Source organism: Periplaneta americana, chromosome 6, assembly GCF_040183065.1.
Source record: "Periplaneta americana isolate PAMFEO1 chromosome 6, P.americana_PAMFEO1_priV1, whole genome shotgun sequence".
Classification (NCBI taxonomy): domain Eukaryota; kingdom Metazoa; phylum Arthropoda; class Insecta; order Blattodea; family Blattidae; genus Periplaneta; species Periplaneta americana.
This window is the reverse complement of record NC_091122.1, coordinates 100,941,308-100,957,120: the sequence shown is the minus strand read 5'-3', so window position 1 is coordinate 100,957,120 and position 15,813 is coordinate 100,941,308. Positions and strand designations below refer to the sequence as shown.

Sequence of the window (15,813 nt, the reverse complement as noted above, 5' to 3'; positions counted from 1 at the left end):
ATAAATAACGCCATTTTTGGTAACATTACATTTATGTATGCATTGTTAAAGCTCAGAATCTGTGTGGAAATTATTCTTTTATAATTCTGTAATGACAAAGTGGAAGAAAATTTCATTCTTTCACATTTAAATGGGGTTTCTGTTTCTGTGAAACAAAACTAAGTGTCACGGTTTTTTTTTTTTTTTTTTTTATTTTTGGAGGACAGTATAGTTCATTTGTTATTTTAAAGGAAACTTTTACTTCAACTGTATGTATGTAACAATTTTCAATTTTCAAGTTCTACACAAAAATTCCTTTTTATAATGCTCTAGAAAAGTATGTATGGATTTAGAATTTAAGGTTTTTCTCGCTGCGTTGCCTGTTTCATCACGATCTTGCATTGCTGGAATTTCGGGATCTTTTAGTAATTCGATATTCGAACACAAACACAAGGTCCAGTTTTTAATGTCCAAAAATTTAATGTTCATTGTCCACTAAATTATGGCCATAAATATAATATGTCCACTTTATTTTAGTCCCAAAACACTAATTTTATGTCACTGCATGAACGTCCAATACATTATGTCCGTCTAAAATTTTTATGTCCACTTCATATAACTAATTCGTCATATTCTGCTTCTTCATCTTTATATAACTTCAAACAATAACCAATAGCTTTAAGGTAAATAGTGATGTTACCCTCTCCCTTGTAGTGGTTGTAATTCTGAACAATCTGTTCCACTGTCACATATTAACCAGATATGATTCTTTAATGCAGTGATCGGCAAATGTAATATATTTAATACAAGTTGAACGGGACTTCTCAACCCCCACCCTCTAGTTCACCTGCACCAACAGGTTTAGCATACGAGGTGAATGAGCTAGGTAGGTTTGCTGCGATCACTGTAGCACATATGAAGGTAAAATGCCAACTACTGGTTTAATGGAATGCTGAAAATTCCGGTACCCGTCAAGCACTTGGATTATAATAATTTAATTGTTCTTTTTGTCCTCCTTAATAAATTCCATGAATTTCCAGATCAATGTGTGATCTGTAAAGATGTGTTTTAGAAACGATTGTGCCTTCTTTGAACTAAGTTAGTTGTTTGATATCCTGTCACAACCTGATTATAAGTTTTCCATATTTCAGGTTGGAATCTTGCTGTCATTTCTCTTCTCCTTCCTCGAGCAGGTGTTACTCTTATGTAAATTCTTTCGATGTATATGTAACACTAAATTCAACACTTCAAACTCTGTATTATCTATAGACCTATGACTATCAAAAACAACCTGAACATGTGCCAGTGGCACAAAAGAAATTGATATTAGTTGTCAAATTTCATTTTTTATACACAGATTTTGTTGACCAATAGTCTCAATAAACAATAAAACAGAAGTCTAGGAATAATTGTAATAAATAATAATGATGCATACACTGTATTTGTATAATTTTGCCTTATGGAACACCTTGCACCCTTAACTTTGCCTAAATAAATAAATAAATAAATAAATAAATAAATAAATAAATACACATTATGCATTTCACATTCCTCGAGTGGATATACATGAAAATTGGACATAAATAAAAATAAACATAAACGTGTGTGGATATAGGTCATATGGACCTAAAAATGTAAACATAAATAAAAGTGAAGAAAAATGAAAGTGGACATATGTGATATGGACATGGTATCAATGGACATATTGTCCTGGAAGTCGGTGTTCATGTGGTCACAAAACAGGTCATCTTTTTAAGTTACTGCAATATTGTGTAACACAGAAGCAGTAACAATTATCATCATAAGTGTTGTAATCAACTTTGTTCTTAGTTTTATGACCAAGCAAGGAAATTTTACAAGTTATAATTACATGAAAATTCTGGTCCTGACTATTGCAGTATGTATTGGTGAGATTGGCAAGTCACCTCTCTGCTCGTGCCACAGCTCTCTGCACGCGACGTTTGGCTCTTGTGTATGAGATGCTGGTGCACATAAGGCTCGTGAAGATGACCACTTGGGAAAATGTGCTGACAAGACATCTTAAAGGTATAAAAAAAAATGGAGTGAAGTTTCAGTATCTTAGTGGGTTCTCTGAATTTACTAATACAGATTCTTGTATCTTTTATACTTAGATGCCAGAAACCAAGAGCTGGGTTTCACAAGTCGACAGTACCTCTGTGATGGATTCTGTCTGTCTACACTGCAGGTTATACCTGCTATAGCCCTTGTGCTTTTTCTCTGTTCCAAGGCAGATGTACATCTCGAAGCATATCAGGTGTAGTAATAATATAAATGTAGTTTTGAAATAATCTGCTCTGCTCTCTTCTATATTTTTAATGTTGTCTCAGTCATCCTATTGGTTTTGCACCAAAATTCGGCAGTTTCTTAACAAAAAAATGCATGAGAAATAGAACAAATAGAACAAGGTAAATGAATGATACTGTTGAAATGGGTGATTTCTGGTTTCGCAGTATCATTCACAGAGTTGAGTGAGTACTTTTTAAAACCGAGCAATTATGAAAATATAATTTGTTATAGTAGAATTAACGTTTTTTCGACTTCTGTCAGCTTGCTAGCTGTGTGGTTTACAGTTGCTAGTCACGTGACTTATGGGTTGTTGTCATGTTAATCTTGGAAGTAGCCAATCACAGTTTGATGCTCTCTACTCTCTTGGCCCATGCTTCTAGCTGTAGCAGCAAATTGGCAATATTGCATGACAGTAGACCTACAAGCTACGTGGCTAGTGAGCTGTTAGGAGTCGAAAGAAACATGGATTCTACTATACATTACATTGATTGCAAAGAGACAGTGTGGATTTGAAAAATTCTAATTCTTTGGAAATGCGAGGCGAGTCTGTTTCTTAGAGTTCTGTTTTTAGTTTCATTTTCACTTTGTCGTCCTTATTATGATAGCAGTTGCCGCACTTATCCTTCGACCCAAAGTACGCAAGTTTGAACCTGTTTAAGGTTAATGGAATTTTAGGCAGAAAGAAACCTAAGTGGAGCTTCCATTATATGATTAAGAATGTTTTTAGACTTACGTAGATTAACTTGTGCCAAATAATAAAAGAAAAGTTCTGTGACCCAGTCCTGCCATTACATCATTCTTACCTCGCAATAACAGACCTCACCTTGATAACAATGGGAGCCATCAGTGTTAGAGAAGAGTGGGAACATGTTGAACATAATCGTGCTGATCTGACACATCTGTATAATGTATAGTGAGCTTGCAGATCCATTAGTAGGCCTTCCAGGTGCAAGAATTGAAAATGGGTATCACTTTTCCCGTGATCAATTGAAAAAAGTCAATGACAGTTTTCTAGTGTCTAGTGTTCGGCATTAGTAACACTCATTTCATTATTTTTTATAATAGGTGACATATAATTTATGTATACTCCATAGTTAAAAATTAGAATATAGCCTATTTAAATGTTGAAATAAATGACAACTTTCAGAATATGGCTTACATTACGAAAGTTGAAACTATACTTACATGTTTTCAAACACATTAGGCTTACTTGTTAGTTCTAATTTAATTAAAAAAATTATCTATGAATCAAAATATGTGAGGTATAAATGCTGGTATTTTTTCATTCCAGTTGCTTATGTACACTTCTCCTGAATTCTAGTGATCCAATGCTTTTTTGCTCATACTTTATCATAGGTTTCGAAAAATCCAAATCTATTTATTATTTTGATTTGCATGCTTTTCCACATGGATTTAATTCTAATATCTTTGTTTCAGCTTTTCCCAGTATTGGCTTTGTTCTTTGGCCACATGAAATATTCTCTTTTTAGTTTCTGGCTTGGTGTGAAGAAAATTTCTGATGTATTTCCGTCTCTCGAAAGGTTTAAGGTAAATATTATAGAATGTATGAATACTATTTTATATAATTCATTTATATTCTTATTTGTTAAACTGATCTTGAGCATGAAGAATACATTTTAAGAGAAGGAAATGTAATATTGTTTATCACTAATCACTGAGCCCACCTGTAAATCCCTACAGTGACTGAGTGGTCAGAACTTCGGCCTGTCACGCAAACCGTCCAGATTCGAGTCCTGGTGTGACCGATTTTTATGTGAAAAATCCATAGTGACACTTGTGATGCATGAGATTGCAGTTGGAGTTTTTCTCAGGTTTCTCCCATTTGCCATGTGGTCCTGCTTTCAGAGCATCATGCTGCTTAATGAGGCAAACAAGTTTACAGAAAAACCCATCAACCGCTTGATGGCAGTCAATATCTCAAATGCCAGTTTCTTATGGAACAATGTAGGAGGCCATAAGAAGACTGACAGAACTAAACGGAGATATTCGTAAGTTACAGTATTAACCATGTTTGAAGTCACTGCTACTGAATTGTCCAAAATTATTTGCTTTTCTGAAAATATGCTATAACAGAGATGGTTTTATGTTCTCATTTACTTTGTAGGAATACGAACATTGAGATGGATCAGCTTGCAGTAACTGTGAAAGATCATGTGGAGCCCGTTCTTGTAGACATTACTTTCCTTGCTCCAAAGGTGAGGTGCACTGTACAGTATAACTCAAATTATAACTTTGACTACAGTTAGTTGTACTGTAATTCAATATTTATTATCACTAAATTCGAATATAATAAAAATTCTATTAACTGTTGTTTTGGCATATCACATACCTGTATGTTCTTGGTGGATGTTAATCACTGGTCACAGATCTAAGTGTTGCGTAATGTTATTAATTACTACATGTCAGGGCCTTGAATGCTGAAAAATCACAATTAAGACAGTTAATCGTAGTTACCTTTGAAGTGAGTCAAATCTATTGTCTTTATACAATTGGTAATGACGTTGGTTTTATTTTACACAACATGACTGAGTATGAAAATTGTAGAGAGTTCTCGAAATCTTATTTACTTAAAAGTTAAATTAAACTTATTAGTAATTTCGAGACAAAAATTACTTGTAGACATATCATCATACCATATGAGAGGCCAGTAATCACAAACATTATTGTTATCCTCTCGAACTACTTATTTTAATAGTTATATCATTTTTTTGATTTAGCACTCAATTTTCCAATCTTCATGCCAAATAGTGAAGTGTAACATAGTGAATGACATTATTATCAACTGCTTAACATTTGATAACAACTGACCATCAATTTTCTGAATTGTTCGGTATTATACAGCATTCATTAAGCTTTTATATTTAAGCTTTACAAAAGTTTAACATGTTAATTACGTTATGTGAATTTTACCAATCTGATTGTGATAAGGATGGTTTCCATTGCAGTACAAATTCTTGGTTGCTAATGTTCAGCTCTTTGGAATTCTTCATTTGCCTTTTTGCATTCCAACTATTTTTAATATGTAGAAGGGTTGTAGTAATATAGCGTGGACTTCATAAATTTCTGATGAAGCATATAAAACCTCGCAAAATTTAGTCTTTGGGTGAACAAATATGTGAGAAAGGTAGGGTTCTTATATGTATCATATTTTATGGGATCATCTCTTATTATTGAGGGTGTGTCCTGGGATCCCAATAAACTTATTCAGGATGCAGAATTGTTCCGTATTTTGTGATTTATATTTAACATTCTTATTCTTGAACTTAAAACATGTATTGCCAAGAAATCGGTAGCTCTCGTTTATGAAAATGTATGACCAATTGGCAATTCTGTCATATTGCGAGAACAGTGCCATTAGCACACATGATAATCTGATACCGGTATTGTAAGACTGTTTTTCCGGGTGAACTCCTTATGGACAAACGAAAAGAATAGGTTATCTGTAGAAACATTTGTTAAAGTGTTTTTTCAGTAAGGACTGTGCGGAATTTCATAATTTGGTACAACATAATCATTCTTTACTTGAGAAAATACATTCATCTGGAAAGTATACAACAGGAAAAGATCGATGATTTAGTAATATATATTTCCACTTTGCTGATGTTCGTAAATAAGAAAAGCAACACAATTTGATCGATTTATTCAAACCAAAAATGTCCCGTATTTAAAAAAAAAATATCCAGGGTGTAAACGATATAAACTGCCAAAAAAATATGGTGATAGAACATAAATCACTGAACAAAAAAATTTAATAACATTTTTCTGCAACTTTTGTGGTTTCCCTAGAAAAAATGTTGTCTAATTTTTTTGAAAATGATAGTAGACTATCATTATTTACTTTGATCCGCCACATACTTTGCAACTGCGGTGTTATACATGTTTACAAATCAGGTTACTCTGTTGTCTCTCTATTGTGTGGATGTTAGCGTGTGTTGGACAGAAAGTCATATAAATCACTCTAGCACCCCCAGAAAGAGTACATACTCGTGCTCAGGGTATTCCACAAAATTTTAAAATAAGTATTTAATTAATTAACAAAAAATTTAATAAAAAGTAAAAAGAGATGATGTTGCATATTATTATTAAACTAACAACCTTACATAAAGCATCGAATGTGTGCGGAATTTTAAAAATATATTTACATCAGGAAGCATCCACATCAGGTAACGGACTGCTTTTGAAGGATTTCCCCTTATGTTATTTGAGCTCTGAATTACTGGCAACTGGCTTAGCTATGTTGTGTTTGCGTATGGCCATTACTATTATGTTTTGGAACGTTAACACCGTGCAATTTTAACACAGCTCAGCACCAATACCATAACTATACAGTAGAAGGAGCAGAGGCTACAGAAACTGATTGACCAAACATCATTTCCATCTCCGTGTTTGGGTTATGTTGTGAGTGGTGACAGCATATAATACCCTGCTCCTGATGTCCCATTATTAGAATTTAGAGACCCGTCTGTATAAATTTGAAGGTGATCCTTATATGTGCTGCAGAGTAGTTCCATGGCATCTAACTTAAGAATGTATGGAGGATCATTTTTGGAATGATTTCCTGGAATTTGTATGCTATGTTCTGGAATCACCCATTTCCATGGAGGAATTTCGTTCACAACTGGAGTTTTAGCAATGAGTGTGCCTGTAATATGGATTGGTATTTCTTCTTTGTTTATTTTATAGAAATTACACAGGATATTATCTGACAGTTTGAAGAACATCTGAGATCTGGATGAGGCTTGCAATTTTAAATGTGTTTTTAGATCCTTTTGTAATACACAGTGCCTGATTGGTTGAATATTACATTCAATTTCTAGGGCAACAGTTGATGTGGCTTTTAGTACTCCTAGGCATAATCACTGAATATGAACAATACTGTCTAATATTTTAGAAGAAATTGCTGCAGATCAAAACCAATTCTTCAGTAACAGTGATGCTGCAAACATGTATTGGCGCCAAAATCTCGAAATAGATTTTTGCAGCATCACAATACTTTCTTTTTATTAGTGTTGCCAAATCGTAAATTTCAAAAGTCTCTGTAATCTTGTTCAATTGGCTAGATCGGCCCGGAAAATCGTCAGAATTTAAATTCATATTTAGTTTACATAATACTAATAAATCACATTCATTCTTTCATTGATAGTACAATTTTAAAATATCGTACCTTTACATCAGTGGCGTGCGCAACCTATTGCATTAGGGTAGGCTCTTCATGTTTGCATGCTACATAGGTATACAACTTACAATATCTCGAACATATTGATAATTTGATATAATTTTAGTGAGTTCTGACATCAAACCAGAGCAGCAGTCAGAAGGAGGGTAAGAAAACAGAAACTTCCGGAAACTAATGATAAAATAAATTGGTAATTAAATAAATCATACCTTATTTACTTAAAGGTGAACTCCATTCTGCGTTCCTTTTTAGAAAACTCCTCAATGACATCGCTGTGGAATGTAGGGGATTTTCAGATTTCTTTCAGCTTTTTCTTCTCAATGGACATCAAGGCTAAACTGCTTAATCTTTCTTGCCCTTGAGTTGATCTTTGAAGTGATTTAACCCGCTTAAGGGCAGAAAATGACCTCTTAGCAGATGCAGATGTGCTTGGTATGGTCAAAACCAGTAGGGTCAATTTGTACAATTCGACAAATTCTGTGTGGAGTTGTTTTGATTTTAAATGTGTCACCAGTTCATGAGGGTATTTTCCACGAAACTCTTCCATTGAATATAGGACTGTCAATTCATTTTTTAGACGAACTATATCAAACACTGCACTGTGCTTTACATTCAGCGCATCCAGGGCGGAATTAGGAAAATTTAATTTATAAGACTGAAATTTGTTTGGATCAAGCAATGAAATAAATTCCAACTGAGGGAGATTTCCAAACCTATCTGTAATATGGTTTGTCACATTGTCTATTTTTTCAAAAAATATTCTCCTGTATTTTATGACATCATTTTCCAGGCATTTTCTTTTTCGCGGCACTTCTTCACATTCGACTTCATTACAAACATCACTCCATAATGCATCAAATCTGTATCTCTCATGTAGAACAATACGTTTTGTTTCATTAACCTTTTCTACACAATACAGAATATCCAAATGCTTCGTTTGAAGAATGTTGTACAGAATGTCAATGTATGCATAGATCTTTGATAACACATTCAGAAGAAATTTGGTCTCAAACTCTGAAAGGAAAGACAAATATCCACGCGCAAGAGCAACAGTTTCACTTTCCCAGTCTGATGAGTTGTTGAGTATATTTTTAAAAAAGTCCACCAGCAATTTACGGTTCTCCTTTACAATATTGACTATTCTGGAAGAGAAATTTCATCTTGTGGGTGCATTTCTTGGAATTATTCTGTTGGAATATTCAGTAAGAGCATGCGCGCGTTTTGTAGACTTGGAGAAGAAGCTACTTAGTCCATTCAATGCCTGAAAAAAAGATCCGGCACTCCTTAATACTCATAGCTGACTGAGATAAGACTAGATTTAGGACATGACTGAAACAATGAACAAATAGAGCTCTAGGATAAATGTCTTGAACTGTGGTTTTAAGTCCATTTATTTCTCCAGCCATCTCTGCCGCACCGTCATATGTTTGACCAACTAATTTGTCTCTAATATCATAAGATCCCTCTATGTCCGTTACATGATTAAATAAACCATTACAGGATCTATCTGCACTCACATCAACGAAGGAAATAAACGTTTTTTGAACCTGTGCTGTCTGGTCATGGACATACCTGAGAGTGGTGGATAGTTGTGATTTGTTGCTTACATCGGATGTTTCATCTAAAATAACTGCAACATGCTGGGCCATGGAAATGTCATTCTTAATAGATTCCATCAACACGCCACTGATAGCAGCTATCAGGTCATTTTGAATTCTGTTGTTGTGCCCTTAAATGTTGTAGACGACTCTACATGTTCTCGAAGAGTAGTGTCGTAGCTGCTCAACAAATGTAAACATTCTATATAGTTGCCTTTGTTAAGTGAATCTTCACTTTCGCCATGCCCTCTGAACGGCAGTACTTGCATGGCTAAGAAGCACGTTGTGTCGATTAGGCTTTTCATTATTTCTCTGTTCTTCTTCACCATTTCATTGTGACGCGCCACATCCGATTTCAATTGTTGATCAAGTTGGGTGTCAATATGAACACTTCCAAAACAAGAAAGCTGAACAACCGAACGCAAATGACATTGCGATCGTTCGTGTTTGACAATGGCATTGCTGAGATTATTTAAATTATTATAACCCTCTTTGTTCCACACACTTTGTTCGTTACAAATTAACGGTTAGCACGTTTAGCCGCGAAACCAGGTGGCCCGGGTTCGATTACCGGTCGGGGCAAGTTACCTGGTTGAGGTTTTTTCCGGGGTTTTCCCTCAACCCAATATGAGCAAATGCTGGGTAACTTTCGGTGTTGGACCCCGGACTCATTTCACCGGCATTATCACCTTCATCTCATTCAGACGCTAAATAACCTAAGCTGTTGATAAAGCGTCGTAAAATAACCTACTAAAAAAATCGTTACAAATTAATAAGCATGGCCAGCAAAATAATGACTGCATCCTGTTAGCTAATTAGTTTTCACATATTGGTTCACATTGAAATAACGTAAATATTCTCTACTCTTTTCTTTATGTAAAAACTTAAAGTTCGGAAGCGCCGGCACTGGTCTTCCCCCCACAGTTACAATTTCAACTTTTTCGTTCAATGATCTACAACCGAAAGTCCTTTTAAAAATCTGTTCAATTATACAGTGATCTTCTGCCATATTACAACAATATCGCACTAGTTTTACCTCACTTTGTTTAAATAAATTCTATAACACACTCACTTTACCAATAGAAGTTCAAATAAACACTATAATACAGTAATTTCATCACCAAAAGCACTTTCATTAGCGCCTACCAGCCTAACGTACTACGGCAATGGGCAAGACACGTAAATCAGGGCGCATGCGCCAGCTGTTCTAATGTACTGATTATGAAGGGAAACACTACGCTCACTGCAGGGCCAGGGAGGCTCAACAAGCCGAGCTGCCCAACTCTCCAGTGACGAAAGATGACGCGAGAGCGAGCACACAGCGGACAATAATTGAAATGCGACGTACAGTACCAACCAAAAGGAAATGAAAATAGGATGCCGAGCCAAAATTTGCTGAAATTAGTTAAGGACTCTGCAGACTTTCTTAAATTAACAGTATTACTTTTAAATACAAATTTAATAAATTTCTTCCTGTCTGTCTGGGTAGGCGCAGCAGACCTAGCCTACCCAGAATGCACGCCACTGCAACATCCTATTGTCCAGGAAACGGTGAAAGTTTCCTGAATTGCAAACATAAATTCTAAAGACACCCTCGTACCAAAAAAAGAACAGTAGTGGTCAAAGCGCTCACTTAAACTAAGCTGTTATCAAGTATTTTACGTTACTTCTGTTGTGTGAGATGAAGTCCTCAGTGGAATGAGGGCTGGACTTTAGAGTTTGTTTCAAACTATAAAACTCAAACTTCACTGTTATTCACTTATTCAGTAAGTAATTATTACTGATAAATTTGCTTAGAAAAAGATTTAACAGGCCTATCTGTAAAGAAGAAAGTAAAATGCATTTCAAATGATCTAAAAGATATTCAAAGTGTTAAAAATGACCAAAAAATGCCGAAAAAAAAATAAATGACCTATTAGCTCAAAAACGTCAAAAAATGCAACATAAAAAATTAATTTTTTACGTCGATATTAACATAGAAAAGATTTCCATATTAAAAGACATCATCCTAATGTGAAAAATAAGAAGATGACTTTTCATCAACATCTGCCCCCTATTCATGAGCTACACTTCTCCATATTGATACTGTACTGACATCAAGGTTGATAAGAAGTGGCTCAGTCAGACAGTGATGACGCTTACAGGACTGATTTTAAAGGTAATTTTTAAGCACTTGAGAGAGTGTATAGAATATGATCGTGATTTTGAAAAATAACAACAGTGAGCTTAATGAGTTAATATAATTTCCGTAGCTTCAGTAGTATTCGAGAAAACGATAGTAGGTACTCTTTGGAATGAGTCTCACACTGACATGATCTTTGTAGTAAAATGGAAACAGTCCGTACTAATAAAACAAGTAATGTAATACCATTGCTTGTACACGTAGAAATAACTAATTTCAAATTGGATCATAAACATGATTAAACAGTCAAAAATTCATGTTTGAATATGCAATATATGATTGTACTGTGCAGGGAAAACTGATAGGGGTATGTGGTGCACCCAAGTGCGGCAAAACATCCCTACTCCTCGCAGTATTAGGACATCTGCACCAGAGTTGCGGACAAGTTTCTCGTGATGGAAATTGCGCTTATGTAGGGCAACGGCCTTGGATTTGGACTGCCAGTGTTCGTGATAATATTGTGTTTAAGGAGCCATTTCTTCACAAGAGGTAAGTTTTATGGTATCACAGTTTTATGAAAATAATACGATTGAGAGTGTTCTGATTTTAATATATCGACTGCCAAAGCGACAGTGTTGAGACTTGAATTCATTTGCAGAATTAGAATTGTTTGTGAGTGAATATTTTTTTCTTCCTCAGCATATGAAATATAAAGAGATGTATTGCCAATTCAGCTATTTTATAGCTAGATCTTACTCACTCACTCACTCACTCACTCACTCACTCACTCACCCTTAAGGAACCCAGAGGTTCATTGCTGCCCTCACATAATCCTGCCATTGATCCCTACCCTGAGCAAGATTAATCCAGTCTCTATCATCATATCCCACGTCCCTCAAATCCATTTTAACATGATCTTCCTATCTACGTCTCGTCCTCCCTAAAGGTCTTCTTCCTCCCAATTAACACTCTATATGCATTTCTGGCTTCGCCCATACGTGCTACATGCCATGCCCATTTCAAACGTCTGGATTTAATGTTCCTAATTATGTCAGGTGAAGAATACAATGCGTGCAATTCTGTGTTGTGTAACTTTCTCCATTCTCCTATAACTTCATTCCTCTTAGCCCCAAATATTTTCCAAAGCACCTTATTCTCAAACCCCCTTAACCTATGTTCCTCTCTCAAAGTGAGAGTCCAAGTTTCACAACCATAAGGAACAACCGATAATATAACTGTTTTATAAATTCTAACTTTCAGATTTTTGACAGCAGACTGGATGATAAAAGCTTCTCAACTGAATAATAACAGGGATTTTCCATATTTATTCTGTGTTTAATTTCCTCCCGAGTATCATTTATATTTGTTACTGTTGCTCCCAAGTATTTGAATTTTTCCACCTCTTCAAAGGATAAATTTACAATTTTTATATTTCCATTTCGTACATTATTCTAGTCATGAGATATAATCATATACTTTGTCTTTTTGGGATTTACTTCCAAACCTATCTCTTTACTTGCTTCAAATAAAATTCCAGTATTTCCCGTAGATCTGACTCTTTTAAACTGTGATTTGCTGCAGATTCAACGACTTGCCATAAATCTGGCCTTTTTACTTAAAAGACAGAAATAATTAAGCAAATTGTAAACTATACACAGATTTTGGTATTAATCAGTCTTCAGCTCGTAATTTATTAGCTATTAAATTTTGTGCTAATCTACAATAAAAATCTAAAATATGGAAACAACAATCCCATTTGTCCTCCTCATCGGATTGTTCTCAGCTTAGTCTATGCTGCTGTCACTCTTGTCTTGACAACATCTTTTCTGATAACTGAATCCAAATGGCAGGTGCGTTTGCTGCTGCTTCAGTGTTGCACTCTGGCATGGGTTCTATTCCCACTTGAGCTTATTGCCTGGTTGAGCTTTTTCCGTAAGATGTATGTCATATAATCAATGGCGAGTTCTCGGCCTCATCTCGCCAAATACTATCTCGCTATCACCAGTTCCATCGATGCTAAATAACTAGTAGCTAATAGAGTATTGTTAAATAAGCAAGTGAAAAAAGATGATAGGAGATTCGTAGGATCCTTATAATTGCATGAGACGATTAAATAGTTAATAGTTGTGTGATTTCAAATTATCGTAATTGATGAGAATCATCTTAGCATAATCACAACATAAAGAACTTGAAGTTTTATTAACCAGTACAAGAAAATTCATTGCTCAAGACATTAGTATTGTCTTGAATGTAATACATATGCAATAATAGTCAAACATCATTTCATTTTTCCAATAATGATATGTTGGGAGTTGAGGTGTAACGATACATTGCAGGTTGCATTGATGCTCTTCCACTGACGAGCAAGATGCGTGTGGAATACTCAGAAATAGTAAGGTACATTTTTCCCGAATAGATGTCTACTTAAACTTACCACATAAAAAGAAAAGGAACTAGCTGGTACAGTATAGACTCATGACATAATAATGTTCATTCATATTTATATCATATTGATTATGAACTTTGCTTATTCTGACCAAGATGTATAAATGTGTTAATACGTGGTAGTAACAATTAATTGAGATAAATGATACATAGTCGGCCAGGGTAGCACTGGCCTTCTGTGCTCGAGGTTGTGGGTTTGATCCCAGCCCAGGTCGATGGCATTTAAGTGTGCTTAAATGCGACATGCTCATGTCAGTAGATTTACTGGCATGTAAAAAAACTCCTGCAGGACAAAATTTTGGCACACCGGTGACGCTGATATAGTTGTCAGCGAGTGTCGTTAAATAAACCATAATTTTTTTAATGACACATAAACTTGACAGACTAATTACAAAACTTATAACATAAACAATAATAAAATTTGCACCTGTCATTTTTATCTAAACAATACAATGCATGAAGCAAACTGTAATTCACTACACAATCAGTGTTTATTGTGTATGTAAAGCAGTGGCGTGCATTCTGGGTAGGCTAGGTCTGCTGCGCCTACCCAGACAGACAGGAAGAAATTTATTAAATTTGTATTTAAAAGTAATACTGTTAATTTAAGAAAGTCTGCAGAGTCCTTAATTAATTTCAGCAAATTTTGGCTCGGCATCCTATTTTCATTTCCTTTTGGTTGGTACTATACGTCGCATTTCAATTATTGTCCGCTGTGTGCTCGCTCTCGCGTCATCTTTCGTCACTGGAGAGTTGGGCAGCTCGGCTTGTTGAGCCTCCCTGGCCCTGCAGTGAGCGTAGTGTTTCCCTTCATAATCAGTACATTAGAACAGCTGGCGCATGCGCCCTGATTTACGTGTCTTGCCCATTGCCGTAGTACGTTAGGCTGGTAGGCGCTAATGAAAGTGCTTTTGGTGATGAAATTACTGTATTATAGTGTTTATTTGAACTTCTATTGGTAAAGTGAGTGTGTTATAGAGTTTATTTAAACAAAGTGAGGTAAAACTAGTGCGATATTGTTGTAATATGGCAGAAGATCACTGTATAATTGAACAGATTTTTAAAAGGACTTTCGGTTGTAGATCATTGAACGAAAAAGTTGAAATTGTAACTGTGGGGGGAAGACCAGTGCCGGCGCTTCCGAACTTTAAGTTTTTACATAAAGAAAAGAGTAGAGAATATTTACGTTATTTCAATGTGAACCAATATGTGAAAACTAATTAGCTAACAGGATGCAGTCATTATTTTGCTGGCCATGCTTATTAATTTGTAACGATTTTTTTAGTAGGTTATTTTACGACGCTTTATCAACAGCTTAGGTTATTTAGCATCTGAATGAGATGAAGGTGATAATGCCGGTGAAATGAGTCCGGGGTCCAACACCGAAAGTTACCCAGCATTTGCTCATATTGGGTTGAGGGAAAACCCCGGAAAAAACCTCAACCAGGTAACTTGCCCCGACCGGTAATCGAACCCGGGCCACCTGGTTTCGCGGCTAGACGTGCTAACCGTTAATTTGTAACGAACAAAGTGTGTGGAACAAAGAGGGTTATAATAATTTAAATAATCTCAGCAATGCCATTGTCAAACACGAACGATCGCAATGTCATTTGCGTTCGGTTGTTCAGCTTTCTTGTTTTGGAAGTGTTCGTATTGACACCCAACTTGATCAACAATTGAAATCGGATGTGGCGCGTCACAATGAAATGGTGAAGAAGAACAGAGAAATAATGAAAAGCCTAATCGACACAACGTGCTTCTTAGCCATGCAAGTACTGCCGTTCAGAGGGCATGGCGAAAGTGAAGATTCACTTAACAAAGGCAACTATATAGAATGTTTACATTTGTTGAGCAGCTACGACACTACTCTTCGAGAACATGTAGAGTCGTCTACAACATTTAAGGGCACAACAACAGAATTCAAAATGACCTGATAGCTGCTATCAGTGGCGTGTTGATGGAATCTATTAAGAATGACATTTCCATGGCCCAGCATGTTGCAGTTATTTTAGATGAAACATCCGATGTAAGCAACAAATCACAACTATCCACCACTCTCAGGTATGTCCATGACCAGACAGCACAGGTTCAAAAAACGTTTATTTCCTTCGTTGATGTGAGTGCAGATAGATCCTGTAATGGTTTATTTAATCATGTAACGGACA

The 15,813-nt window shown here is 35.6% G+C and overlaps 1 protein-coding gene across 3 annotated transcripts in view; it reads left to right on the top strand.

Moving 5' to 3' along the window:
• Positions 1-15,813, top strand: part of LOC138701552 (ATP-binding cassette sub-family C member 12-like) — a 116,893-nt gene that overhangs the window by 37,117 nt on the left and 63,963 nt on the right. For all 3 annotated transcript variants that reach the window (XM_069828562.1, XM_069828561.1, XM_069828560.1), the window contains exons 9-14: positions 1,878-2,025; positions 2,112-2,254; positions 3,724-3,834; positions 4,153-4,295; positions 4,412-4,502; positions 11,556-11,752. In XM_069828562.1, coding sequence (XP_069684663.1) covers positions 1,878-2,025; positions 2,112-2,254; positions 3,724-3,834; positions 4,153-4,295; positions 4,412-4,502; positions 11,556-11,752 — 833 coding nt within the window. The remainder of the gene's footprint in view (positions 1-1,877; positions 2,026-2,111; positions 2,255-3,723; positions 3,835-4,152; positions 4,296-4,411; positions 4,503-11,555; positions 11,753-15,813) is intronic.